The sequence below is a fragment of the Lineus longissimus genome, chromosome 6 (genome assembly GCF_910592395.1).
Source record: "Lineus longissimus chromosome 6, tnLinLong1.2, whole genome shotgun sequence".
NCBI classification, from domain to species: Eukaryota; Metazoa; Nemertea; class Pilidiophora; order Heteronemertea; family Lineidae; genus Lineus; species Lineus longissimus.
The window spans coordinates 20,959,336-20,982,354 of NC_088313.1; the positions used below are offsets into that span (position 1 = coordinate 20,959,336).

Below are 23,019 nucleotides of genomic sequence, written 5' to 3' on the forward strand. Positions count from 1 at the left end.
CTGCGCATTTCATCAACTTCGCGCACAGAGGCAGAAAGAAAACTTGAACAGCATGTTTCCTCTGACAAACTGCTGATGAAAATGGTAATCATTCAAAACAGCGTCTCAGCGTTTTATTTTGTAATGAAATTGGGTAAAGACGTGACAAGTTTAATTAGAAACCATGGAAGTGTGCTCGTAGTTAGTCTTTGTCAGGAAGCAAAAAGTTGGAGTATGACTGACTATTCATCAACATCATTGGCTTCTCGGTAACGCTGGATGGAATGATGACCTGTCATAGTGTTTATATTCATTAGTCAGATGCTCATCTCTGATTAAAACGCAGAAAGAATCAGTGAAACTGGACGTGTTGAGAAAGTCACAATACACTCCCTTATGCTTTGACATCCTGACAATAGGGCCGTTTAGACGACAGGCGAAAAGACCGCATTCGGATCGAATCTGGATGAATCCGGATTAAAACCACCCAAGGCGATGGTACCTTTTTAGTCCGGATGCAACCACATTGATCCGGATCTTTTTGCGTTTACACGACGAAAAATTAATCCGGATTCGGGACGCATCCGCATTTTTTCGCGTCGTCTAAACGGCCCTTATATCAGGCCATTTCACTCGATACATACTTACTCCCTCGGAAACATGCCTAAGGAGAAGTCGTATTGTAGGCCCTGTTTGCAAGAGGATGATGCTTTAAGGCAAAGTGTTTATGACTCTGTACGTTTACCAACTTTCTTGAGGAAGAAACACAACTTCTCAAGCAGACAATAGATAAAGTCGACACAGAGTTTAAGGTTGCCATGGAAACCAGTTTGTAGCATGATCGGGTTCGCCGCGGAAGGAGCTTCTGGAAGGAACCTCGGCCAAGTTTACGATAATGATTGTACGACTGTCTTGTTACTGGGGGCAGAAGAATGGAGCGCCGAAAGGGGGGGGGTTGATAAAGCTCTTCATCCTTCATATCTATCAACTCATTCCTCGGGCTGGCGACCGTGGCTGAAGCGGTAACCGGGTTATAAGCTTGATGACACTCCACGTGTCCACAAATGGTTAAGTACGGCTGATTTAATGTTGGCCCAGACTCTTATCAATGCATTTATATTGGATGAGGAGAGGAATTGGTTGAAGGCGCAGATGTTAAGGTTAATTTGTTGAAGGTCATCTCAAGGTTATGATATCTGCAGCACGGCGGATTCTGATTTAGTGTGAGGTTCTTCTTCTTCTTCAGTGTTCAACCTGCCTAAGTAAAACTATAACCTCAGTCCTGTTGCGGAGATGAAGCGACTTGTCGCCCGAAGGTCCGGCTGTGTTCCCCACAGCTTTTCTTCGACCTTCGTGTCCTTAGGCCAGAATCTATCTCGTAGAAATACCATTTGATGATATCATCATTCATCCAGTATTTCGTAGCGTTCATAATCAGTTGTTGAATCAGAACATTTTGTTGCGTCTATTCATTTGTCGCTTCAACATCTCTCTCTTCAAGGAATACCAAATGAAAGTATATACATGTAGACCTAGGGTTCATCCAATCTGTTATTGGCATCAGCAGTCGAGTGGTGTTGCAACACTTAATACCAGTGCTGTGCATAACTACTGTACTTATACTACAGGCATTCCTTGATGTTGAGATGGGCTCAGTAGGAATCACAAGAGATAGCCTTCGGCGAGTCAGAGGCTCAACAGATCTGAGCGGCGAACGTCGGTTTCCGCGTCTCTTGCTCAGAGCCCTGAAGAGTAGTTGCGTGTTCGATCTCAGATTCCAGTGTCAAAGTTTATCGATAATGAGAAATCTTAAACCTTATCATCGATCACCTCAAGCCACAGCTTTCCAAATATTTCAAAATATGCTTTAGCGAGATAAAACTGTACCTCAACGTAAAACACTCTCTAACTTTAATCGTGCAATTTCACAAAGGTTCTCAACAAAATAAAGGCCAGTCAACTTATCGAAACATAGCGTTCGGTTTGTTGAAACACCGAATTGAGGAGATTAGCAGGCCATGTGTTCCTAAAGTTTGCACTAAGGAGTTGTATAAAAACATTTATATGGTAGTCTAATTCACTGCAATTACGTACCCGCTTTACAACCGTACGCTCCGAGAATCTTGTTTTTGCTTTGAATTGCGATATAACTGTTCGCCCGGGTGTGTTCAATTGGTTTCCAGTATTATACTCGTGGGACAAACCTTTTATTAATAATGCATAAACGGTTGCACAGGGCAGGGAAATTGTTCTAAATTTGTTATGATTTATTTGAGTGTTAAATAAGGAATGAATAAAATGTTTAGAGCTTGTGGTTGCAGCACAACCAATAATTATTAGCAAGAGGGTATAAAATAAGAGACGTGATCAGATATCCATACTGCTTCAACCCATGGTCGGAATCCCCGCTCTACGTCTGCTAACCTCTCTAGCAACCACCTAGGGGAATGTTACCGAGTATTTTAAGAGTATTTAGTTTATAGCTACAGTGATGAGCAGGCGGATAGATTCAAATTACATATCATCTTCCTGGACACCTAATTCCCACACCCAAATTGTCCGTCAAATCACGTGCACGGAGCTATATAAATACGATTGCTTTATGCATGCGCACTTCCGACTCGAAAAGAATCGACTCGAATCTTAATTCAAATCCGCCATTGCTGATATCATTGGCGCCAAAGACTATTTCTTTTGACCCCTTTGACCTCGCTTCTAAAAACATTTTTGAGAAAGCCATTCAAACATTAAAATCAACTACGAACATTATCTATTATATCACCGAGCTATATAAATACGATATATCAAGAAAAATCTGTCGCAATATTGAGTTATACGATTAGCTTGGAACTCTTTGTACCCAATTACTCTTCCGCCAGCCTGACCTCGTCACAATCACGGCGCTTTTTCAATATGGCGACCACTTGAACAACGAAAGTCCCTGTCAATCATTAAAGCATTGATGGCCTCGGCGGTTAGACGGATGCACTGTGGATTCGATGGTCACGGGTTCGAACCCCGGCGAAGCTATTTTTTTCGTGTTTTTTTTAAAAACATTCTTGTTATTATTCATTCATGGACGTCTATCAGGCGCGGATCCAAGCGGGTGCACCAGACGCACGGCTCCTGATTGATATGTAAACTTTTTTTAATTGACCACTCATGAAATTTTGGAACAGAACTGTCCAGGAATTTTGATGAGAAATGCAGTGCACGCTCCCTCTTCTTCCAATTCCTAGATTCGCCGGCCCTCTATACCATCATCTTATATCATTATGTATATCATCATGAAGAAAACTCCTTCACCCGAACTTTTCAAGCTGAAGTACACGGTGATTCCTGGTGTTCGAGCACTCCAGAGAATGGTTTGACGAGTTGGCGCTAAATTCATTATTAGTGATGAGCATTTAGTTTGTAACTACAGTGATGAGCAGGCGGATAAATTCAAATTACATATCATCTTCCTGGACACCTAATTCCCACACCCAAATTGTCCCGTCAAATCACGTGCACGGAGCTATATAACTACGATTGCCTTATGCATGCGCACTTCCGACTCGAAAAGAATCGACTCGAATCTTAATTCAAATCCGCCATTGCTGATATCATTGGCGCCAAAGACTATTTCTTTTGACCCCGTTGACCTCGCTTCTAAAAACATTTTGAGAAAGCCATTCAAACATTAAAATCAACTACGAACATTATCTATTATATCACCGAGCTATATAAATACGATATATCAAGAAAAATCTGTCGCAATATTGAGTTATACGATTAGCTTGGAACTCTTTGCACCCAATTACTCTTCCGCCAGCCTGACCTCGTCACAATCACGGCGCTTTTTCAATATGGCGACGACTTAAACAACGAAAGTCCCTGTCAATCGTTAAAGCCTTGATGGCCTCGGCGGTTAGACGGTTGCACTGTGGCTTCGATGGTCACGGGTTCGAACCCCGGCGAAGCTATTTTTTTCGTGTTTTTTTTAAAAACATTCTTGTTATTATTCATTCATGGACGTCTATCAGGCGCGGATCCAAGCGGGTGCACCAGACGCACGGCTCCTGATTGATATGTAAACTTTTTTTAATTGACCACTCATGAAATTTTGGAACAGAACTGTCCAGGAATTTTGATGAGAAATGCAGTGCACGCTCCCTCTTCTTCCAATTCCTAGATTCGCCGGCCCTCTATACCATCATCTTATACCATTATGTATATCATCATGAAGAAAACTCCTTCACCCGAACTTTTCAAGCTGAAGTACACACTGATTCCAGGTGTTCGAGCACTCCAGAGAATGGTTTGACGAGTTGGCGCTAAATTCATTATTAGTGATGAGCATTTAGTTTGTAACTACAGTGATGAGCAGGCGGATAGATTCAAATTACATATCATCTTCCTGGACACCTAATTCCCACACCCAAATTGTCCCGTCAAATCACGTGCACGGAGCTATATAACTACGATTGCCTTATGCATGCGCACTTCCGACTCGAAAAGAATCGACTCGAATCTTAATTCAAATCCGCCATTGCTGATATCATTGGCGCCAAAGACTATTTCTTTTGACCCCGTTGACCTCGCTTCTAAAAACATTTTGAGAAAGCCATTCAAACATTAAAATCAACTACGAACATTATCTATTATATCACCGAGCTATATAAATACGATATATCAAGAAAAATCTGTCGCAATATTGAGTTATACGATTAGCTTGGAACTCTTTGCACCCAATTACTCTTCCGCCAGCCTGACCTCGTCACAATCACGGCGCTTTTTCAATATGGCGACCACTTGAACAACGAAAGTCCCTGTCAATCATTAAGGCATTGATGGCCTCGGCGGTTAGACGGTTGCACTGTGGATTCGATGGTCACGGGTTCGAACCCCGGCGAAGCTATTTTTTTCGTGTTTTTTTTAAAAACATTCTTGTTATTATTCATTCATGGACGTCTATCAGGCGCGGATCCAAGCGGGTGCACCAGACGCACGGCTCCTGATTGATATGTAAACTTTTTTTAATTGACCACTCATGAAATTTTGGAACAGAACTGTCCAGGAATTTTGATGAGAAATGCAGTGCACGCTCCCTCTTCTTCCAATTCCTAGATTCGCCGGCCCTCTATACCATCATCTTATACCATTATGTATATCATCATGAAGAAAACTCCTTCACCCGAACTTTTCAAGCTGAAGTACACACTGATTCCAGGTGTTCGAGCACTCCAGAGAATGGTTTGACGAGTTGGCGCTAAATTCATTATTAGTGATGAGCATTTAGTTTGTAACTACAGTGATGAGCAGGCGGATAGATTCAAATTACATATCATCTTCCTGGACACCTAATTCCCACACCCAAATTGTCCCGTCAAATCACGTGCACGGAGCTATATAACTACGATTGCCTTATGCATGCGCACTTCCGACTCGAAAAGAATCGACTCGAATCTTAATTCAAATCCGCCATTGCTGATATCATTGGCGCCAAAGACTATTTCTTTTGACCCCGTTGACCTCGCTTCTAAAAACATTTTGAGAAAGCCATTCAAACATTAAAATCAACTACGAACATTATCTATTATATCACCGAGCTATATAAATACGATATATCAAGAAAAATCTGTCGCAATATTGAGTTATACGATTAGCTTGGAACTCTTTGCACCCAATTACTCTTCCGCCAGCCTGACCTCGTCACAATCACGGCGCTTTTTCAATATGGCGACCACTTGAACAACGAAAGTCCCTGTCAATCATTAAAGCCTTGATGGCCTCGGCGGTTAGACGGTTGCACTGTGGATTCGATGGTCACGGGTTCGAACCCCGGCGATTCTATTTTTTTCGTGTTTTTTTAAAAAACATTCTTGTTATTATTCATTCATGGACGTCTATCAGGCGCGGATCCAAGCGGGTGCACCAGACGCACGGCTCCTGATTGATATGTAAACTTTTTTTAATTGACCACTCATAAAATTTTGGAACAGAACTGTCCAGGAATTTTGATGAGAAATGCAGTGCACGCTCCCTCTTCTTCCAATTCCTAGATTCGCCGGCCCTCTATACCATCATCTTATACCATTATGTATATCATCATGAAGAAAACTCCTTCACCCGAACTTTTCAAGCTGAAGTACACACTGATTCCAGGTGTTCGAGCACTCCAGAGAATGGTTTGACGAGTTGGCGCTAAATTCATTATTAGTGATGAGCATTTAGTTTGTAACTACAGTGATGAGCAGGCGGATAGATTCAAATTACATATCATCTTCCTGGACACCTAATTCCCACACCCAAATTGTCCCGTCAAATCACGTGCACGGAGCTATATAACTACGATTGCCTTATGCATGCGCACTTCCGACTCGAAAAGAATCGACTCGAATCTTAATTCAAATCCGCCATTGCTGATATCACTGGCGCCAAAGACTATTTCTTTTGACCCCGTTGACCTCGCTTCTAAAAACATTTTGAGAAAGCCATTCAAACATTAAAATCAACTACGAACATTATCTATTATATCACCGAGCTATATAAATACGATATATCAAGAAAAATCTGTCGCAATATTGAGTTATACGATTAGCTTGGAACTCTTTGCACCCAATTACTCTTCCGCCAGCCTGACCTCGTCACAATCACGGCGCTTTTTCAATATGGCGACCACTTGAACAACGAAAGTCCCTGTCAATCATTAAAGCCTTGATGGCCTCGGCGGTTAGACGGTTGCACTGTGGCTTCGATGGTCACGGGTTCGAACCCCGGCGATTCTATTTTTTTCGTGTTTTTTTAAAAAACATTCTTGTTATTATTCATTCATGGACGTCTATCAGGCGCGGATCCAAGCGGGTGCACCAGACGCACGGCTCCTGATTGATATGTAAACTTTTTTTAATTGACCACTCATAAAATTTTGGAACAGAACTGTCCAGGAATTTTGATGAGAAATGCAGTGCACGCTCCCTCTTCTTCCAATTCCTAGATTCGCCGGCCCTCTATACCATCATCTTATACCATTATGTATATCATCATGAAGAAAACTCCTTCACCCGAACTTTTCAAGCTGAAGTACACACTGATTCCAGGTGTTCGAGCACTCCAGAGAATGGTTTGACGAGTTGGCGCTAAATTCATTATTAGTGATGAGCATTTAGTTTGTAACTACAGTGATGAGCAGGCGGATAGATTCAAATTACATATCATCTTCCTGGACACCTAATTCCCACACCCAAATTGTCCCGTCAAATCACGTGCACGGAGCTATATAACTACGATTGCCTTATGCATGCGCACTTCCGACTCGAAAAGAATCGACTCGAATCTTAATTCAAATCCGCCATTGCTGATATCATTGGCGCCAAAGACTATTTCTTTTGACCCCGTTGACCTCGCTTCTAAAAACATTTTGAGAAAGCCATTCAAACATTAAAATCAACTACGAACATTATCTATTATATCACCGAGCTATATAAATACGATATATCAAGAAAAATCTGTCGCAATATTGAGTTATACGATTAGCTTGGAACTCTTTGCACCCAATTACTCTTCCGCCAGCCTGACCTCGTCACAATCACGGCGCTTTTTCAATATGGCGACCACTTGAACAACGAAAGTCCCTGTCAATCATTAAAGCCTTGATGGCCTCGGCGGTTAGACGGTTGCACTGTGGATTCGATGGTCACGGGTTCGAACCCCGGCGATTCTATTTTTTTCGTGTTTTTTTAAAAAACATTCTTGTTATTATTCATTCATGGACGTCTATCAGGCGCGGATCCAAGCGGGTGCACCAGACGCACGGCTCCTGATTGATATGTAAACTTTTTTTAATTGACCACTCATGAAATTTTGGAACAGAACTGTCCAGGAATTTTGATGAGAAATGCAGTGCACGCTCCCTCTTCTTCCAATTCCTAGATTCGCCGGCCCTCTATACCATCATCTTATACCATTATGTATATCATCATGAAGAAAACTCCTTCACCCGAACTTTTCAAGCTGAAGTACACACTGATTCCAGGTGTTCGAGCACTCCAGAGAATGGTTTGACGAGTTGGCGCTAAATTCATTATTAGTGATGAGCATTTAGTTTGTAACTACAGTGATGAGCAGGCGGATAGATTCAAATTACATATCATCTTCCTGGACACCTAATTCCCACACCCAAATTGTCCCGTCAAATCACGTGCACGGAGCTATATAACTACGATTGCCTTATGCATGCGCACTTCCGACTCGAAAAGAATCGACTCGAATCTTAATTCAAATCCGCCATTGCTGATATCATTGGCGCCAAAGACTATTTCTTTTGACCCCGTTGACCTCGCTTCTAAAAACATTTTGAGAAAGCCATTCAAACATTAAAATCAACTACGAACATTATCTATTATATCACCGAGCTATATAAATACGATATATCAAGAAAAATCTGTCGCAATATTGAGTTATACGATTAGCTTGGAACTCTTTGCACCCAATTACTCTTCCGCCAGCCTGACCTCGTCACAATCACGGCGCTTTTTCAATATGGCGACCACTTGAACAACGAAAGTCCCTGTCAGTCATTAAAGCCTTGATGGCCTCGGCGGTTAGACGGTTGCACTGTGGATTCGATGGTCACGGGTTCGAACCCCGGCGATTCTATTTTTTTCGTGTTTTTTTAAAAAACATTCTTGTTATTATTCATTCATGGACGTCTATCAGGCGCGGATCCAAGCGGGTGCACCAGACGCACGGCTCCTGATTGATATGTAAACTTTTTTTAATTGACCACTCATAAAATTTTGGAACAGAACTGTCCAGGAATTTTGATGAGAAATGCAGTGCACGCTCCCTCTTCTTCCAATTCCTAGATTCGCCGGCCCTCTATACCATCATCTTATACCATTATGTATATCATCATGAAGAAAACTCCTTCACCCGAACTTTTCAAGCTGAAGTACACACTGATTCCAGGTGTTCGAGCACTCCAGAGAATGGTTTGACGAGTTGGCGCTAAATTCATTATTAGTGATGAGCATTTAGTTTGTAACTACAGTGATGAGCAGGCGGATAGATTCAAATTACATATCATCTTCCTGGACACCTAATTCCCACACCCAAATTGTCCCGTCAAATCACGTGCACGGAGCTATATAACTACGATTGCCTTATGCATGCGCACTTCCGACTCGAAAAGAATCGACTCGAATCTTAATTCAAATCCGCCATTGCTGATATCACTGGCGCCAAAGACTATTTCTTTTGACCCCGTTGACCTCGCTTCTAAAAACATTTTGAGAAAGCCATTCAAACATTAAAATCAACTACGAACATTATCTATTATATCACCGAGCTATATAAATACGATATATCAAGAAAAATCTGTCGCAATATTGAGTTATACGATTAGCTTGGAACTCTTTGCACCCAATTACTCTTCCGCCAGCCTGACCTCGTCACAATCACGGCGCTTTTTCAATATGGCGACCACTTGAACAACGAAAGTCCCTGTCAATCATTAAAGCCTTGATGGCCTCGGCGGTTAGACGGTTGCACTGTGGCTTCGATGGTCACGGGTTCGAACCCCGGCGATTCTATTTTTTTCGTGTTTTTTTAAAAAACATTCTTGTTATTATTCATTCATGGACGTCTATCAGGCGCGGATCCAAGCGGGTGCACCAGACGCACGGCTCCTGATTGATATGTAAACTTTTTTTAATTGACCACTCATAAAATTTTGGAACAGAACTGTCCAGGAATTTTGATGAGAAATGCAGTGCACGCTCCCTCTTCTTCCAATTCCTAGATTCGCCGGCCCTCTATACCATCATCTTATACCATTATGTATATCATCATGAAGAAAACTCCTTCACCCGAACTTTTCAAGCTGAAGTACACACTGATTCCAGGTGTTCGAGCACTCCAGAGAATGGTTTGACGAGTTGGCGCTAAATTCATTATTAGTGATGAGCATTTAGTTTGTAACTACAGTGATGAGCAGGCGGATAGATTCAAATTACATATCATCTTCCTGGACACCTAATTCCCACACCCAAATTGTCCCGTCAAATCACGTGCACGGAGCTATATAACTACGATTGCCTTATGCATGCGCACTTCCGACTCGAAAAGAATCGACTCGAATCTTAATTCAAATCCGCCATTGCTGATATCATTGGCGCCAAAGACTATTTCTTTTGACCCCGTTGACCTCGCTTCTAAAAACATTTTGAGAAAGCCATTCAAACATTAAAATCAACTACGAACATTATCTATTATATCACCGAGCTATACAAATACGATATATCAAGAAAAATCTGTCGCAATATTGAGTTATACGATTAGCTTGGAACTCTTTGCACCCAATTACTCTTCCGCCAGCCTGACCTCGTCACAATCACGGCGCTTTTTCAATATGGCGACCACTTGAACAACGAAAGTCCCTGTCAATCATTAAAGCCTTGATGGCCTCGGCGGTTAGACGGTTGCACTGTGGATTCGATGGTCATGGGTTCGAACCCCGGCGAATCTATTTTTTTCGTGTTTTTTTTAAAAACATTCTTGTTATTATTCATTCATGGACGTCTATCAGGCGCGGATCCAAGCGGGTGCACCAGACGCACGGCTCCTGATTGATATGTAAACTTTTTTTAATTGACCACTCATGAAATTTTGGAAGAGAACTGTCCAGGAATTTTGATGAGAAATGCAGTGCACGCTCCCTCTTCTTCCAATTCCTAGATTCGCCGGCCCTCTGTACCATCATCTTATACCATTATGTATATCATCATGAAGAAAACTCCTTCACCCGAACTTTTCAAGCTGAAGTACACACTGATTCCAGGTGTTCGAGCACTCCAGAGAATGGTTTGACGAGTTGGCGCTAAATTCATTATTAGTGATGAGCATTTAGTTTGTAACTACAGTGATGAGCAGGCGGATAGATTCAAATTACATATCATCTTCCTGGACACCTAATTCCCACACCCAAATTGTCCCGTCAAATCACGTGCACGGAGCTATATAACTACGATTGCCTTATGCATGCGCACTTCCGACTCGAAAAGAATCGACTCGAATCTTAATTCAAATCCGCCATTGCTGATATCATTGGCGCCAAAGACTATTTCTTTTGACCCCGTTGACCTCGCTTCTAAAAACATTTTGAGAAAGCCATTCAAACATTAAAATCAACTACGAACATTATCTATTATATCACCGAGCTATATAAATACGATATATCAAGAAAAATCTGTCGCAATATTGAGTTATACGATTAGCTTGGAACTCTTTGCACCCAATTACTCTTCCGCCAGCCTGACCTCGTCACAATCACGGCGCTTTTTCAATATGGCGACCACTTGAACAACGAAAGTCCCTGTCAATCATTAAAGCCTTGATGGCCTCGGCGGTTAGACGGTTGCACGTGGCTTCGATGGTCACAGGTTCGAACCCCGGCGATTCTATTTTTTTCGTGTTTTTTTAAAAAACATTTTGTTATTATTCATTCATGGACGTCTATCAGGCGCGGATCCAAGCGGGTGCACCAGACGCACGGCTCCTGATTGATATGTAAACTTTTTTTAATTGACCACTCATAAAATTTTGGAACAGAACTGTCCAGGAATTTTGATGAGAAATGCAGTGCACGCTCCCTCTTCTTCCAATTCCTAGATTCGCCGGCCCTCTATACCATCATCTTATACCATTATGTATATCATCATGAAGAAAACTCCTTCACCCGAACTTTTCAAGCTGAAGTACACACTGATTCCAGGTGTTCGAGCACTCCAGAGAATGGTTTGACGAGTTGGCGCTAAATTCATTATTAGTGATGAGCATTTAGTTTGTAACTACAGTGATGAGCAGGCGGATAGATTCAAATTACATATCATCTTCCTGGACACCTAATTCCCACACCCAAATTGTCCCGTCAAATCACGTGCACGGAGCTATATAACTACGATTGCCTTATGCATGCGCACTTCCGACTCGAAAAGAATCGACTCGAATCTTAATTCAAATCCGCCATTGCTGATATCATTGGCGCCAAAGACTATTTCTTTTGACCCCGTTGACCTCGCTTCTAAAAACATTTTGAGAAAGCCATTCAAACATTAAAATCAACTACGAACATTATCTATTATATCACCGAGCTATACAAATACGATATATCAAGAAAAATCTGTCGCAATATTGAGTTATACGATTAGCTTGGAACTCTTTGCACCCAATTACTCTTCCGCCAGCCTGACCTCGTCACAATCACGGCGCTTTTTCAATATGGCGACCACTTGAACAACGAAAGTCCCTGTCAATCATTAAAGCCTTGATGGCCTCGGCGGTTAGACGGTTGCACTGTGGATTCGATGGTCATGGGTTCGAACCCCGGCGAATCTATTTTTTTCGTGTTTTTTTTAAAAACATTCTTGTTATTATTCATTCATGGACGTCTGTCAGGCGCGGATCCAAGCGGGTGCACCAGACGCACGGCTCCTGATTGATATGTAAACTTTTTTTAATTGACCACTCATGAAATTTTGGAAGAGAACTGTCCAGGAATTTTGATGAGAAATGCAGTGCACGCTCCCTCTTCTTCCAATTCCTAGATTCGCCGGCCCTCTGTACCATCATCTTATACCATTATGTATATCATCATGAAGAAAACTCCTTCACCCGAACTTTTCAAGCTGAAGTACACACTGATTCCAGGTGTTCGAGCACTCCAGAGAATGGTTTGACGAGTTGGCGCTAAATTCATTATTAGTGATGAGCATTTAGTTTGTAACTACAGTGATGAGCAGGCGGATAGATTCAAATTACATATCATCTTCCTGGACACCTAATTCCCACACCCAAATTGTCCCGTCAAATCACGTGCACGGAGCTATATAACTACGATTGCCTTATGCATGCGCACTTCCGACTCGAAAAGAATCGACTCGAATCTTAATTCAAATCCGCCATTGCTGATATCATTGGCGCCAAAGACTATTTCTTTTGACCCCGTTGACCTCGCTTCTAAAAACATTTTGAGAAAGCCATTCAAACATTAAAATCAACTACGAACATTATCTATTATATCACCGAGCTATATAAATACGATATATCAAGAAAAATCTGTCGCAATATTGAGTTATACGATTAGCTTGGAACTCTTTGCACCCAATTACTCTTCCGCCAGCCTGACCTTGTCACAATCACGGCGCTTTTTCAATATGGCGACCACTTGAACAACGAAAGTCCCTGTCAATCATTAAAGCCTTGATGGCCTCGGCGGTTAGACGGTTGCACGTGGCTTCGATGGTCACAGGTTCGAACCCCGGCGATTCTATTTTTTTCGTGTTTTTTTAAAAAACATTTTGTTATTATTCATTCATGGACGTCTATCAGGCGCGGATCCAAGCGGGTGCACCAGACGCACGGCTCCTGATTGATATGTAAACTTTTTTTAATTGACCACTCATAAAATTTTGGAACAGAACTGTCCAGGAATTTTGATGAGAAATGCAGTGCACGCTCCCTCTTCTTCCAATTCCTAGATTCGCCGGCCCTCTATACCATCATCTTATACCATTATGCATATCATCATGAAGAAAACTCCTTCACCCGAACTTTTCAAGCTGAAGTACACACTGATTCCAGGTGTTCGAGCACTCCAGAGAATGGTTTGACGAGTTGGCGCTAAATTCATTATTAGTGATGAGCATTTAGTTTGTAACTACAGTGATGAGCAGGCGGATAGATTCAAATTACATATCATCTTCCTGGACACCTAATTCCCACACCCAAATTGTCCCGTCAAATCACGTGCACGGAGCTATATAACTACGATTGCCTTATGCATGCGCACTTCCGACTCGAAAAGAATCGACTCGAATCTTAATTCAAATCCGCCATTGCTGATATCATTGGCGCCAAAGACTATTTCTTTTGACCCCGTTGACCTCGCTTCTAAAAACATTTTGAGAAAGCCATTCAAACATTAAAATCAACTACGAACATTATCTATTATATCACCGAGCTATATAAATACGATATATCAAGAAAAATCTGTCGCAATATTGAGTTATACGATTAGCTTGGAACTCTTTGCACCCAATTACTCTTCCGCCAGCCTGACCTCGTCACAATCACGGCGCTTTTTCAATATGGCGACCACTTGAACAACGAAAGTCCCTGTCAATCATTAAAGCCTTGATGGCCTCGGCGGTTAGACGGTTGCACTGTGGCTTCGATGGCCACGGGTTCGAACCCCGGCGATTCTATTTTTTTCGTGTTTTTTTAAAAAACATTCTTGTTATTATTCATTCATGGACGTCTATCAGGCGCGGATCCAAGCGGGTGCACCAGACGCACGGCTCCTGATTGATATGTAAACTTTTTTTAATTGACCACTCATAAAATTTTGGAACAGAACTGTCCAGGAATTTTGATGAGAAATGCAGTGCACGCTCCCTCTTCTTCCAATTCCTAGATTCGCCGGCCCTCTATACCATCATCTTATACCATTATGTATATCATCATGAAGAAAACTCCTTCACCCGAACTTTTCAAGCTGAAGTACACACTGATTCCAGGTGTTCGAGCACTCCAGAGAATGGTTTGACGAGTTGGCGCTAAATTCATTATTAGTGATGAGCATTTAGTTTGTAACTACAGTGTTGAGCAGGCGGATAGATTCAAATTACATATCATCTTCCTGGACACCTAATTCCCACACCCAAATTGTCCCGTCAAATCACGTGCACGGAGCTATATAACTACGATTGCCTTATGCATGCGCACTTCCGACTCGAAAAGAATCGACTCGAATCTTAATTCAAATCCGTCATTGCTGATATCATTGGCGCCAAAGACTATTTCTTTTGACCCCGTTGACCTCGCTTCTAAAAACATTTTGAGAAAGCCATTCAAACATTAAAATCAACTACGAACATTATCTATTATATCACCGAGCTATATAAATACGATATATCAAGAAAAATCTGTCGCAATATTGAGTTATACGATTAGCTTGGAACTCTTTGTACCCAATTACTCTTCCGCCAGCCTGACCTCGTCACAATCACGGCGCTTTTTCAATATGGCGACCACTTGAACAACGAAAGTCCCTGTCAATCATTAAAGCCTTGATGGCCTCGGCGGTTAGACGGTTGCACTGTGGATTCGATGGTCATGGGTTCGAACCCCGGCGAATCTATTTTTTTCGTGTTTTTTTAAAAAACATTCTTGTTATTATTCATTCATGGACGTCTATCAGGCGCGGATCCAAGCGGGTGCACCAGACGCACGGCTCCTGATTGATATGTAAACTTTTTTTAATTGACCACTCATGAAATTTTGGAAGAGAACTGTCCAGGAATTTTGATGAGAAATGCAGTGCACGCTCCCTCTTCTTCCAATTCCTAGATTCGCCGACCCTCTATACCATCATCTTATACCATTATGTATATCATCATGAAGAAAACTCCTTCACCCGAACTTTTCAAGTTGAAGTACACACTGATTCCAGGTGTTCGAGCACTCCAGAGAATGGTTTGACGAGTTGGCGCTAAATTCATTATTAGTGATGAGCATTTAGTTTGTAACTACAGTGATGAGCAGGCGGATAGATTCAAATTACATATCATCTTCCTGGACACCTAATTCCCACACCCAAATTGTCCCGTCAAATCACGTGCACGGAGCTATATAACTACGATTGCCTTATGCATGCGCACTTCCGACTCGAAAAGAATCGACTCGAATCTTAATTCAAATCCGCCATTGCTGATATCATTGGCGCCAAAGACTATTTCTTTTGACCCCGTTGACCTCGCTTCTAAAAACATTTTGAGAAAGCCATTCAAACATTAAAATCAACTACGAACATTATCTATTATATCACCGAGCTATATAAATACGATATATCAAGAAAAATCTGTCGCAATATTGAGTTATACGATTAGCTTGGAACTCTTTGTACCCAATTACCCTTCCGCCAGCCTGACCTCGTCACAATCACGGCGCTTTTTCAATATGGCGACCACTTGAACAACGAAAGTCCCTGTCAATCATTAAAGCCTTGATGGCCTCGGCGGTTAGACGGTTGCACTGTGGATTCGATGGTCATGGGTTCGAACCCCGGCGAATCTATTTTTTTCGTGTTTTTTTTAAAAACATTCTTGTTATTATTCATTCATGGACGTCTATCAGGCGCGGATCCAAGCGGGTGCACCAGACGCACGGCTCCTGATTGATATGTAAACTTTTTTTAATTGACCACTCATGAAATTTTGGAAGAGAACTGTCCAGGAATTTTGATGAGAAATGCAGTGCACGCTCCCTCTTCTTCCAATTCCTAGATTCGCCGACCCTCTATACCATCATCTTATACCATTATGTATATCATCATGAAGAAAACTCCTTCACCCGAACTTTTCAAGTTGAAGTACACACTGATTCCAGGTGTTCGAGCACTCCAGAGAATGGTTTGACGAGTTGGCGCTAAATTCATTATTAGTGATGAGCATTTAGTTTGTAACTACAGTGATGAGCAGGCGGATAGATTCAAATTACATATCATCTTCCTGGACACCTAATTCCCACACCCAAATTGTCCCGTCAAATCACGTGCACGGAGCTATATAACTACGATATCCTTATGCATGCGCACTTCCGACTCGAAAAGAATCGACTCGAATCTTAATTCAAATCCGCCATTGCTGATATCATTGGCGCCAAAGACTATTTCTTTTGACCCCGTTGACCTCGCTTCTAAAAACATTTTGAGAAAGCCATTCAAACATTAAAATCAACTACGAACATTATCTATTATATCACCGAGCTATATAAATACGATATATCAAGAAAAATCTGTCGCAATATTGAGTTATACGATTAGCTTGGAACTCTTTGTACCCAATTACTCTTCCGCCAGCCTGACCTCGTCACAATCACGGCGCTTTTTCAATATGGCGACCACTTGAACAACGAAAGTCCCTGTCAATCATTAAAGCCTTGATGGCCTCGGCGGTTAGACGGTTGCACTGTGGATTCGATGGTCATGGGTTCGAACCCCGGCGAATCTATTTTTTTCGTGTTTTTTTAAAAAACATTCTTGTTATTATTCATTCATGGACGTCTATCAGGCGCGGATCCAAGCGGGTGCACCAGACGCACGGCTCCTGATTGATATGTAAACTTTTTTTAATTGACCACTCATGAAATTTTGGAACAGAACTGTCCAGGAATTCTGATGAGAAATGCAGTGCACGCTCCCTCTTCTTCCAATTCCTAGATTCGCCTACCCTCTATACCATCATCTTATACCATTATGTATATCATCATGAAGAAAACTCCTTCACCCGAACTTTTCAAGCTGAAGTACACACTGATTCCAGGTGTTCGAGCACTCCAGAGAATGGTTTGACGAGTTGGCGCTAAATTCATTATTAGTGATGAGCATTTAGTTTGTAACTACAGTGATGAGCAGGCGGATAGATTCAAATTACATATCATCTTCCTGGACACCTAATTCCCACACCCAAATTGTCCCGTCAAATCACGTGCACGGAGCTATATAACTACGATTGCCTTATGCATGCGCACTTCCGACTCGAAAAGAATCGACTCGAATCTTAATTCAAATCCGCCATTGCTGATATCATTGGCGCCAATGACTATTTCTTTTGACCCCGTTGACCTCGCTTCTAAAAACATTTTGAGAAAGCCATTCAAACATTAAAATCAACTACGAACATTATCTATTATATCACCGAGCTATATAAATACGATATATCAAGAAAAATCTGTCGCAATATTGAGTTATACGATTAGCTTGGAACTCTTTGTACCCAATTACTCTTCCGCCAGCCTGACCTCGTCACAATCACGGCGCTTTTTCAATATGGCGACCACTTGAACAACGAAAGTCCCTGTCAATCATTAAAGCCTTGATGGCCTCGGCGGTTAGACGGTTGCACTGTGGCTTCGATGGTCACAGGTTCGAACCCCGGCGAATCGATTTTTTTCGTGTTTTTTTAAAAAACATTCTTGTTATTATTCATTCATGGACGTTTATCAGGCGCGGATCCAAGCGGGTGCACCAGACGCACGGCTCCTGATTGATATGTAAACTTTTTTTAATTGACCACTCATGAAATTTTGGAACAGAACTGTCCAGGAATTCTGATGAGAAATGCAGTGCACGCTCCCTCTTCTTCCAATTCCTAGATTCGCCGGCCCTCTATACCATCATGTTATACCATTATGTATATCATCATGAAGAAAACTCCTTCACCCGAACTTTTCAAGCTGAAGTACACACTGATTCCAGGTGTTCGAGCACTCCAGAGAATGGTTTGACGAGTTGGCGCTAAATTCATTATTAGTGATGAGCATTTAGTTTGTAACTACAGTGATGAGCAGGCGGATAGATTCAAATTACATATCATCTTCCTGGACACCTAATTCCCACACCCAAATTGTCCCGTCAAATCACGTGCACGGAGCTATATAACTACGATTGCCTTATGCATGCGCACTTCCGACTCGAAAAGAATCGACTCGAATCTTAATTCAAATCCGCCATTGCTGATATCATTGGCGCCAAAGACTATTTCTTTTGACCCCGTTGACCTCGCTTCTAAAAACATTTTGAGAAAGCCATTCAAACATTAAAATCAACTACGAACATTATCTATTATATCACCGAGCTATATAAATACGATATATCAAGAAAAATCTGTCGCAATATTGAGTTATACGATTAGCTTGGAACTCTTTGTACCCAATTACTCTTCCGCCAGCCTGACCTCGTCACAATCACGGCGCTTTTTCAATATGGCGACCACTTTAACAACGAAAGTCCCTGTCAATCATTAAAGCCTTGATGGCCTCGGCGGTTAGACGGTTGCACTGTGGCGATGGTCACGGGTTCGAACCCCGGCGAATCTATTTTTTTCGTGTTTTTTTTAAAAACATTCTTGTTATTATTCATTCATGGACGTTTATCAGGCGCGGATCCAAGCGGGTGCACCAGACGCACGGCTCCTGATTGATATGTAAACTTTTTTTAATTGACCACTCATGAAATTTTGGAACAGACCTGTCCAGGAATTTTGATGAGAAATGCAGTGCACGCTCCCTCTTCTTCCGATTCGTAGATTCGCCGGCCCTCTTATACCATCATCTTATACCATTATGTATATCATCATGAAGAAAACTCCTTCACCCGAACTTTTCAAGCTGAAGTACACACTGATTTAGGTGTTCGAGCACTCCAGGGAATGGTTTGACGAGTTTGCGCTAAATTCATTATTAGTGATGAGCATTTAGTTTGTAACTGCAGTGATGACCAGTGTTCCCCAGCCACGTTACTTCTTCAGGCTTTGTGAGAGCAGTGTGGTTCCTGCCTCCCCTGCTGCCAATTGATGAAGTTGCTCTTTAAGGTAAGTATTGGTTGGTGAAAAAACCGATGGTGGAGACTGGTGCATGTTCAGCCTGTTTTCGTGCTCATTGGTATGTCTCCTTCACTAACTACAGGTAAGCCCTCGACGTGTTAATGTTAATGGAGATGGTGTCAACAAGAGAGAGGAATGCTGAAAGGTAACGTTTACATGAAGGTAAAGCGTTTACAAAGGATCTACACTGTATAGCTTACTAGCTACGGGCATACATGTTATACCTGTTTGTATATTATTAGTATTGGTGTTCATGATAGTTTAACCTCTTTATATCACCACAATGAAGGGAATTGATTTTCAGTTAGATAGAAGAGCAACGTTCAAGTTGAAAACAGAATCCAAACAATCTTAAAAAGCTTTTCATTCAGTGGTAATTTCGGACCAATTACAAAAGTATCGGATGGCTTCTTTCTGGTCCGACCAATCAAAGGTGACCAGCACCTCAACAATGCTCAATAGGAAGAGCTGAGCAATGCTTTTCAACTTTTCTCCAATCAAGAGACAGTTGTCGTGCTCGGTGTGACCCGATGGAGAATCTTCGCCTTGGCCAGGGCTGGAGTAACTGATGAGTTTGGAAGCTGCGCAAAGAGATTGTTAGCTATTATTCAGCAAGCAGTGTTCTTAATGTTGACGTTTGATATTCTGGATCGATATGGAAGCGAATGATCGGGGAACGGGGAATTTAGATCTGATCAGCATTGTTATGTTCTGATATGTGACCTACGTCATTGCAGTTAGAAGAAAGGCAGAAGCCGTGCGATTTTTCACTCGGGAAAGTTATTATTGTGAGTTGCATCGAGTCGGAGATCGCTTCGCCTCTCCAACCGTATATCTGTGACTTTGGAGTAATCGCTTCCATGTTGGCCTAATTATCCGAGTATTTCTCGAACAGCTGCGAGCAAGCATCGCTACACCTGTCGAACCAGGGACCAATATAGAATAGCTCCCAAAACCTATCGATAAATGTGAATTAATATCTGTTGATCAATTCATGAATATCCGTATATCAATTCATAAAACACGGCCATGTGTTACAGCGGACCTGAATGCATGTTCTGAGAGATTTTAAATAATATTACAAAATAGCTTGTAAGTTCCATACAAAATGCTCTCACCACTTTCGCTTCGTAATGGAATTATAATTGATTTTTAGAATCGAAATAGTCCTACATGGTTTCATATCGTTCACATGGAAAGAAGCATAGAGATGTACACGAACATGTCAGATCTGATGAGCCAGACGAACGGATTCTTGCTTGGCACCAGCTGTTTTCAATACTCCGCCTCTCGATATTTTGTATACGACATGGGAGTAAAAAAAGCCTGATTTTGGGAGGAATTGTAGGTCGTCTGGCAATGTTGTATAAATAAACATAATCGTCACTCTGACTGGCTGACTTGCTAACTTTATGTTAGTTGCATAGTTGGACGAAAAGACCGAAAAACCATATCGTTGGTTCAATCAAAAATCGACTCAAAGAATTTGACCAGTTCCACCAGCTTGTGTGGCGAATTGCAAGAACCTTTCTTAACGAACATAACGAAAATTTGGTCATCAGCAACATTCTGGTGTCAAGTCCAGTGTCCCTTAATGCAGATGGTCAATCATGATTGCTGAACGCGGTAAAGGGCTTAAGGAGACTGAAGCTCGCTGGATGAATGGTCAATGGCCTGGACATACCACGTCGATGGTGAAATGGCGCCGATTATCGAATTCTTCCAAGTGAGCAGCGGTACCATGGCAACTGACTATCATCCAGATGATGGGCGGCATAACTGCTAGGGATTGTGATTTTGAATCAAACTCCGAGAGCGTTACCCATGATTCGGCGATGGGCAACTGCCCAGAGAGCGTTACCCATGATTCGGCGATGGGCAACTGCCCAGAGAGCGTTACCCATGATTCGGCGAAGGGCAACTGCCCAGAGGTCGTAAATGTTCATAACAGCTGAGAATGAGATTCAAGCAATCAGCTGCACCTTTATTTTCACCAGAACATTCAGACACCTGACTATTGCAGATACATTGCTTTTCCCTCACTTCTGAAGATCGATATATTCTTCTAAAATCAAGATCTGAAATCCGTCAGGCATAATTGCGGGGAAAGGACTTTTTCTATCAACTAGCCAGGAAACATGTTTGACAGTCAAGTATGTGGCCTGCGATCGTGGTACCTCAGATTAAAGACTTTGACCCAACTAAGCGGTTTAACTATGGTACATTGAGGTTAAGCAAAATATGAAACATATAGGCTTTTTTATCCCGCATTTTTTTACGGATTACAGACAACCGTTCAGCCGATACAATTTACCGTCGTCATACACCAATATTTTCTCTTCAACTTTTGGTTTCGCATGAACCTGATGGCGACATGTCAGAAGCAAGAATATCCTTTACAAAGACATGGTGTGTTCCAATGTATGGCAGGCGACAGTTATATAGATCATTCCGAAAACCTCAGTGATTAAACGGCGATTAGCAGAAATAAACAAATTAAAGATATGACAATTCCCTGAAACAAAAGATATTTGACTAAGTGGTGATGTGACTTGACGTGACCATCCTCCAGATAGATTGTGGTTATTAATTTTGCAAACTACATTCAATGATGTGAGAGCTTCAAGCCGAGATAGACTACTATTGGTGGTAGTTTCTTGGATCTGTGAATGACCAATAAGATGACTAGATAGTTCAAACGTATACTTACCACATCGATGAGTTGTGAGAGCTTCAGGCCGAGGTAGACTGTGAGCGTATCACTGTTATTCCCCACCGGCCGCACAAGCTTGTTGTAGCCACTGCTTTTGAGCAAATCATCGTAGAGTTTCTTGGCATCTTGGTTTGCTCTGCTCCCCGCAATGAGCAGAACCAAGAGGAAGACACTGTAGTATATCACATAGAAAACAGCATTCATGTTGGCCATTAAGTCTGCTACATCCCTGATTAAAATTCCTGCGAGCTCGAGGGCTCTAACTCGTTAGGCATGGACGTGACTTCTGGCTTGCTTCTACTGGCCTGGCGAAGCTTTACCATTGATTACCAATACTTGTATTCGGAAAGGTGGTGTACTCTGGTGGTGGTTACAGAACTGCACCGGCGCTCTCTTTTTGATGACTGGTGCTGCTGGTGTGTCTGATCATCGCTATATCTCTGATATGTGGGCAGATTAGAGCACCAGAGCTGTGACTTGGTCTCCTAGCTTATTGTGCTGGCAAAGCCTTTCCATTCCTATGCTTGCATCGGACGGGCATTGTCAATGTGTACAGTGCTATATGTGTTGATATCCATACCAAATTGCTGATATGGGTATACATTGTATATATTATATCCACCGACTTTTCCAGACTGCCTTCAGTTGGCCTAGGCCTATAATAGTACGTGTACTCAGCACTTCGCATTTCGGTGTGCTTGTTTCACCAACTTGGATTGTAAAGGGTAAATAGCTCGTTTTCATAGACTCCTAGGGTAGGCCATTGCGACATCCTATATGGATCTCCTTACCGGGCGAAAGAACGATGCCGGTCCAAGGTGCGTCTGGAGTGTAGACATAACCAGTGGTTTTCAATTTTCTATACGACATAGCAGGAAAAAAGCCTGATCTCAGGATGCCACT

At 42.0% G+C, this 23,019-nt stretch overlaps 1 protein-coding gene across 2 annotated transcripts in view; it reads right to left on the reverse strand.

Annotated features, from left to right (window-relative positions):
- Nucleotides 1-22,431, reverse strand: part of LOC135489191 (acetylcholine receptor subunit alpha-like 1) — a 40,807-nt gene extending 18,376 nt beyond the window's left edge. For both annotated transcript variants that reach the window (XM_064774418.1, XM_064774417.1), the window contains exon 1: nt 22,114-22,431. In XM_064774418.1, the coding sequence (XP_064630488.1) occupies nt 22,114-22,329 (216 nt within the window). In that variant the 5' untranslated portion in view covers nt 22,330-22,431. The remainder of the gene's footprint in view (nt 1-22,113) is intronic.
- Between the last annotated feature and the right edge of the window lie 588 nt (nt 22,432-23,019).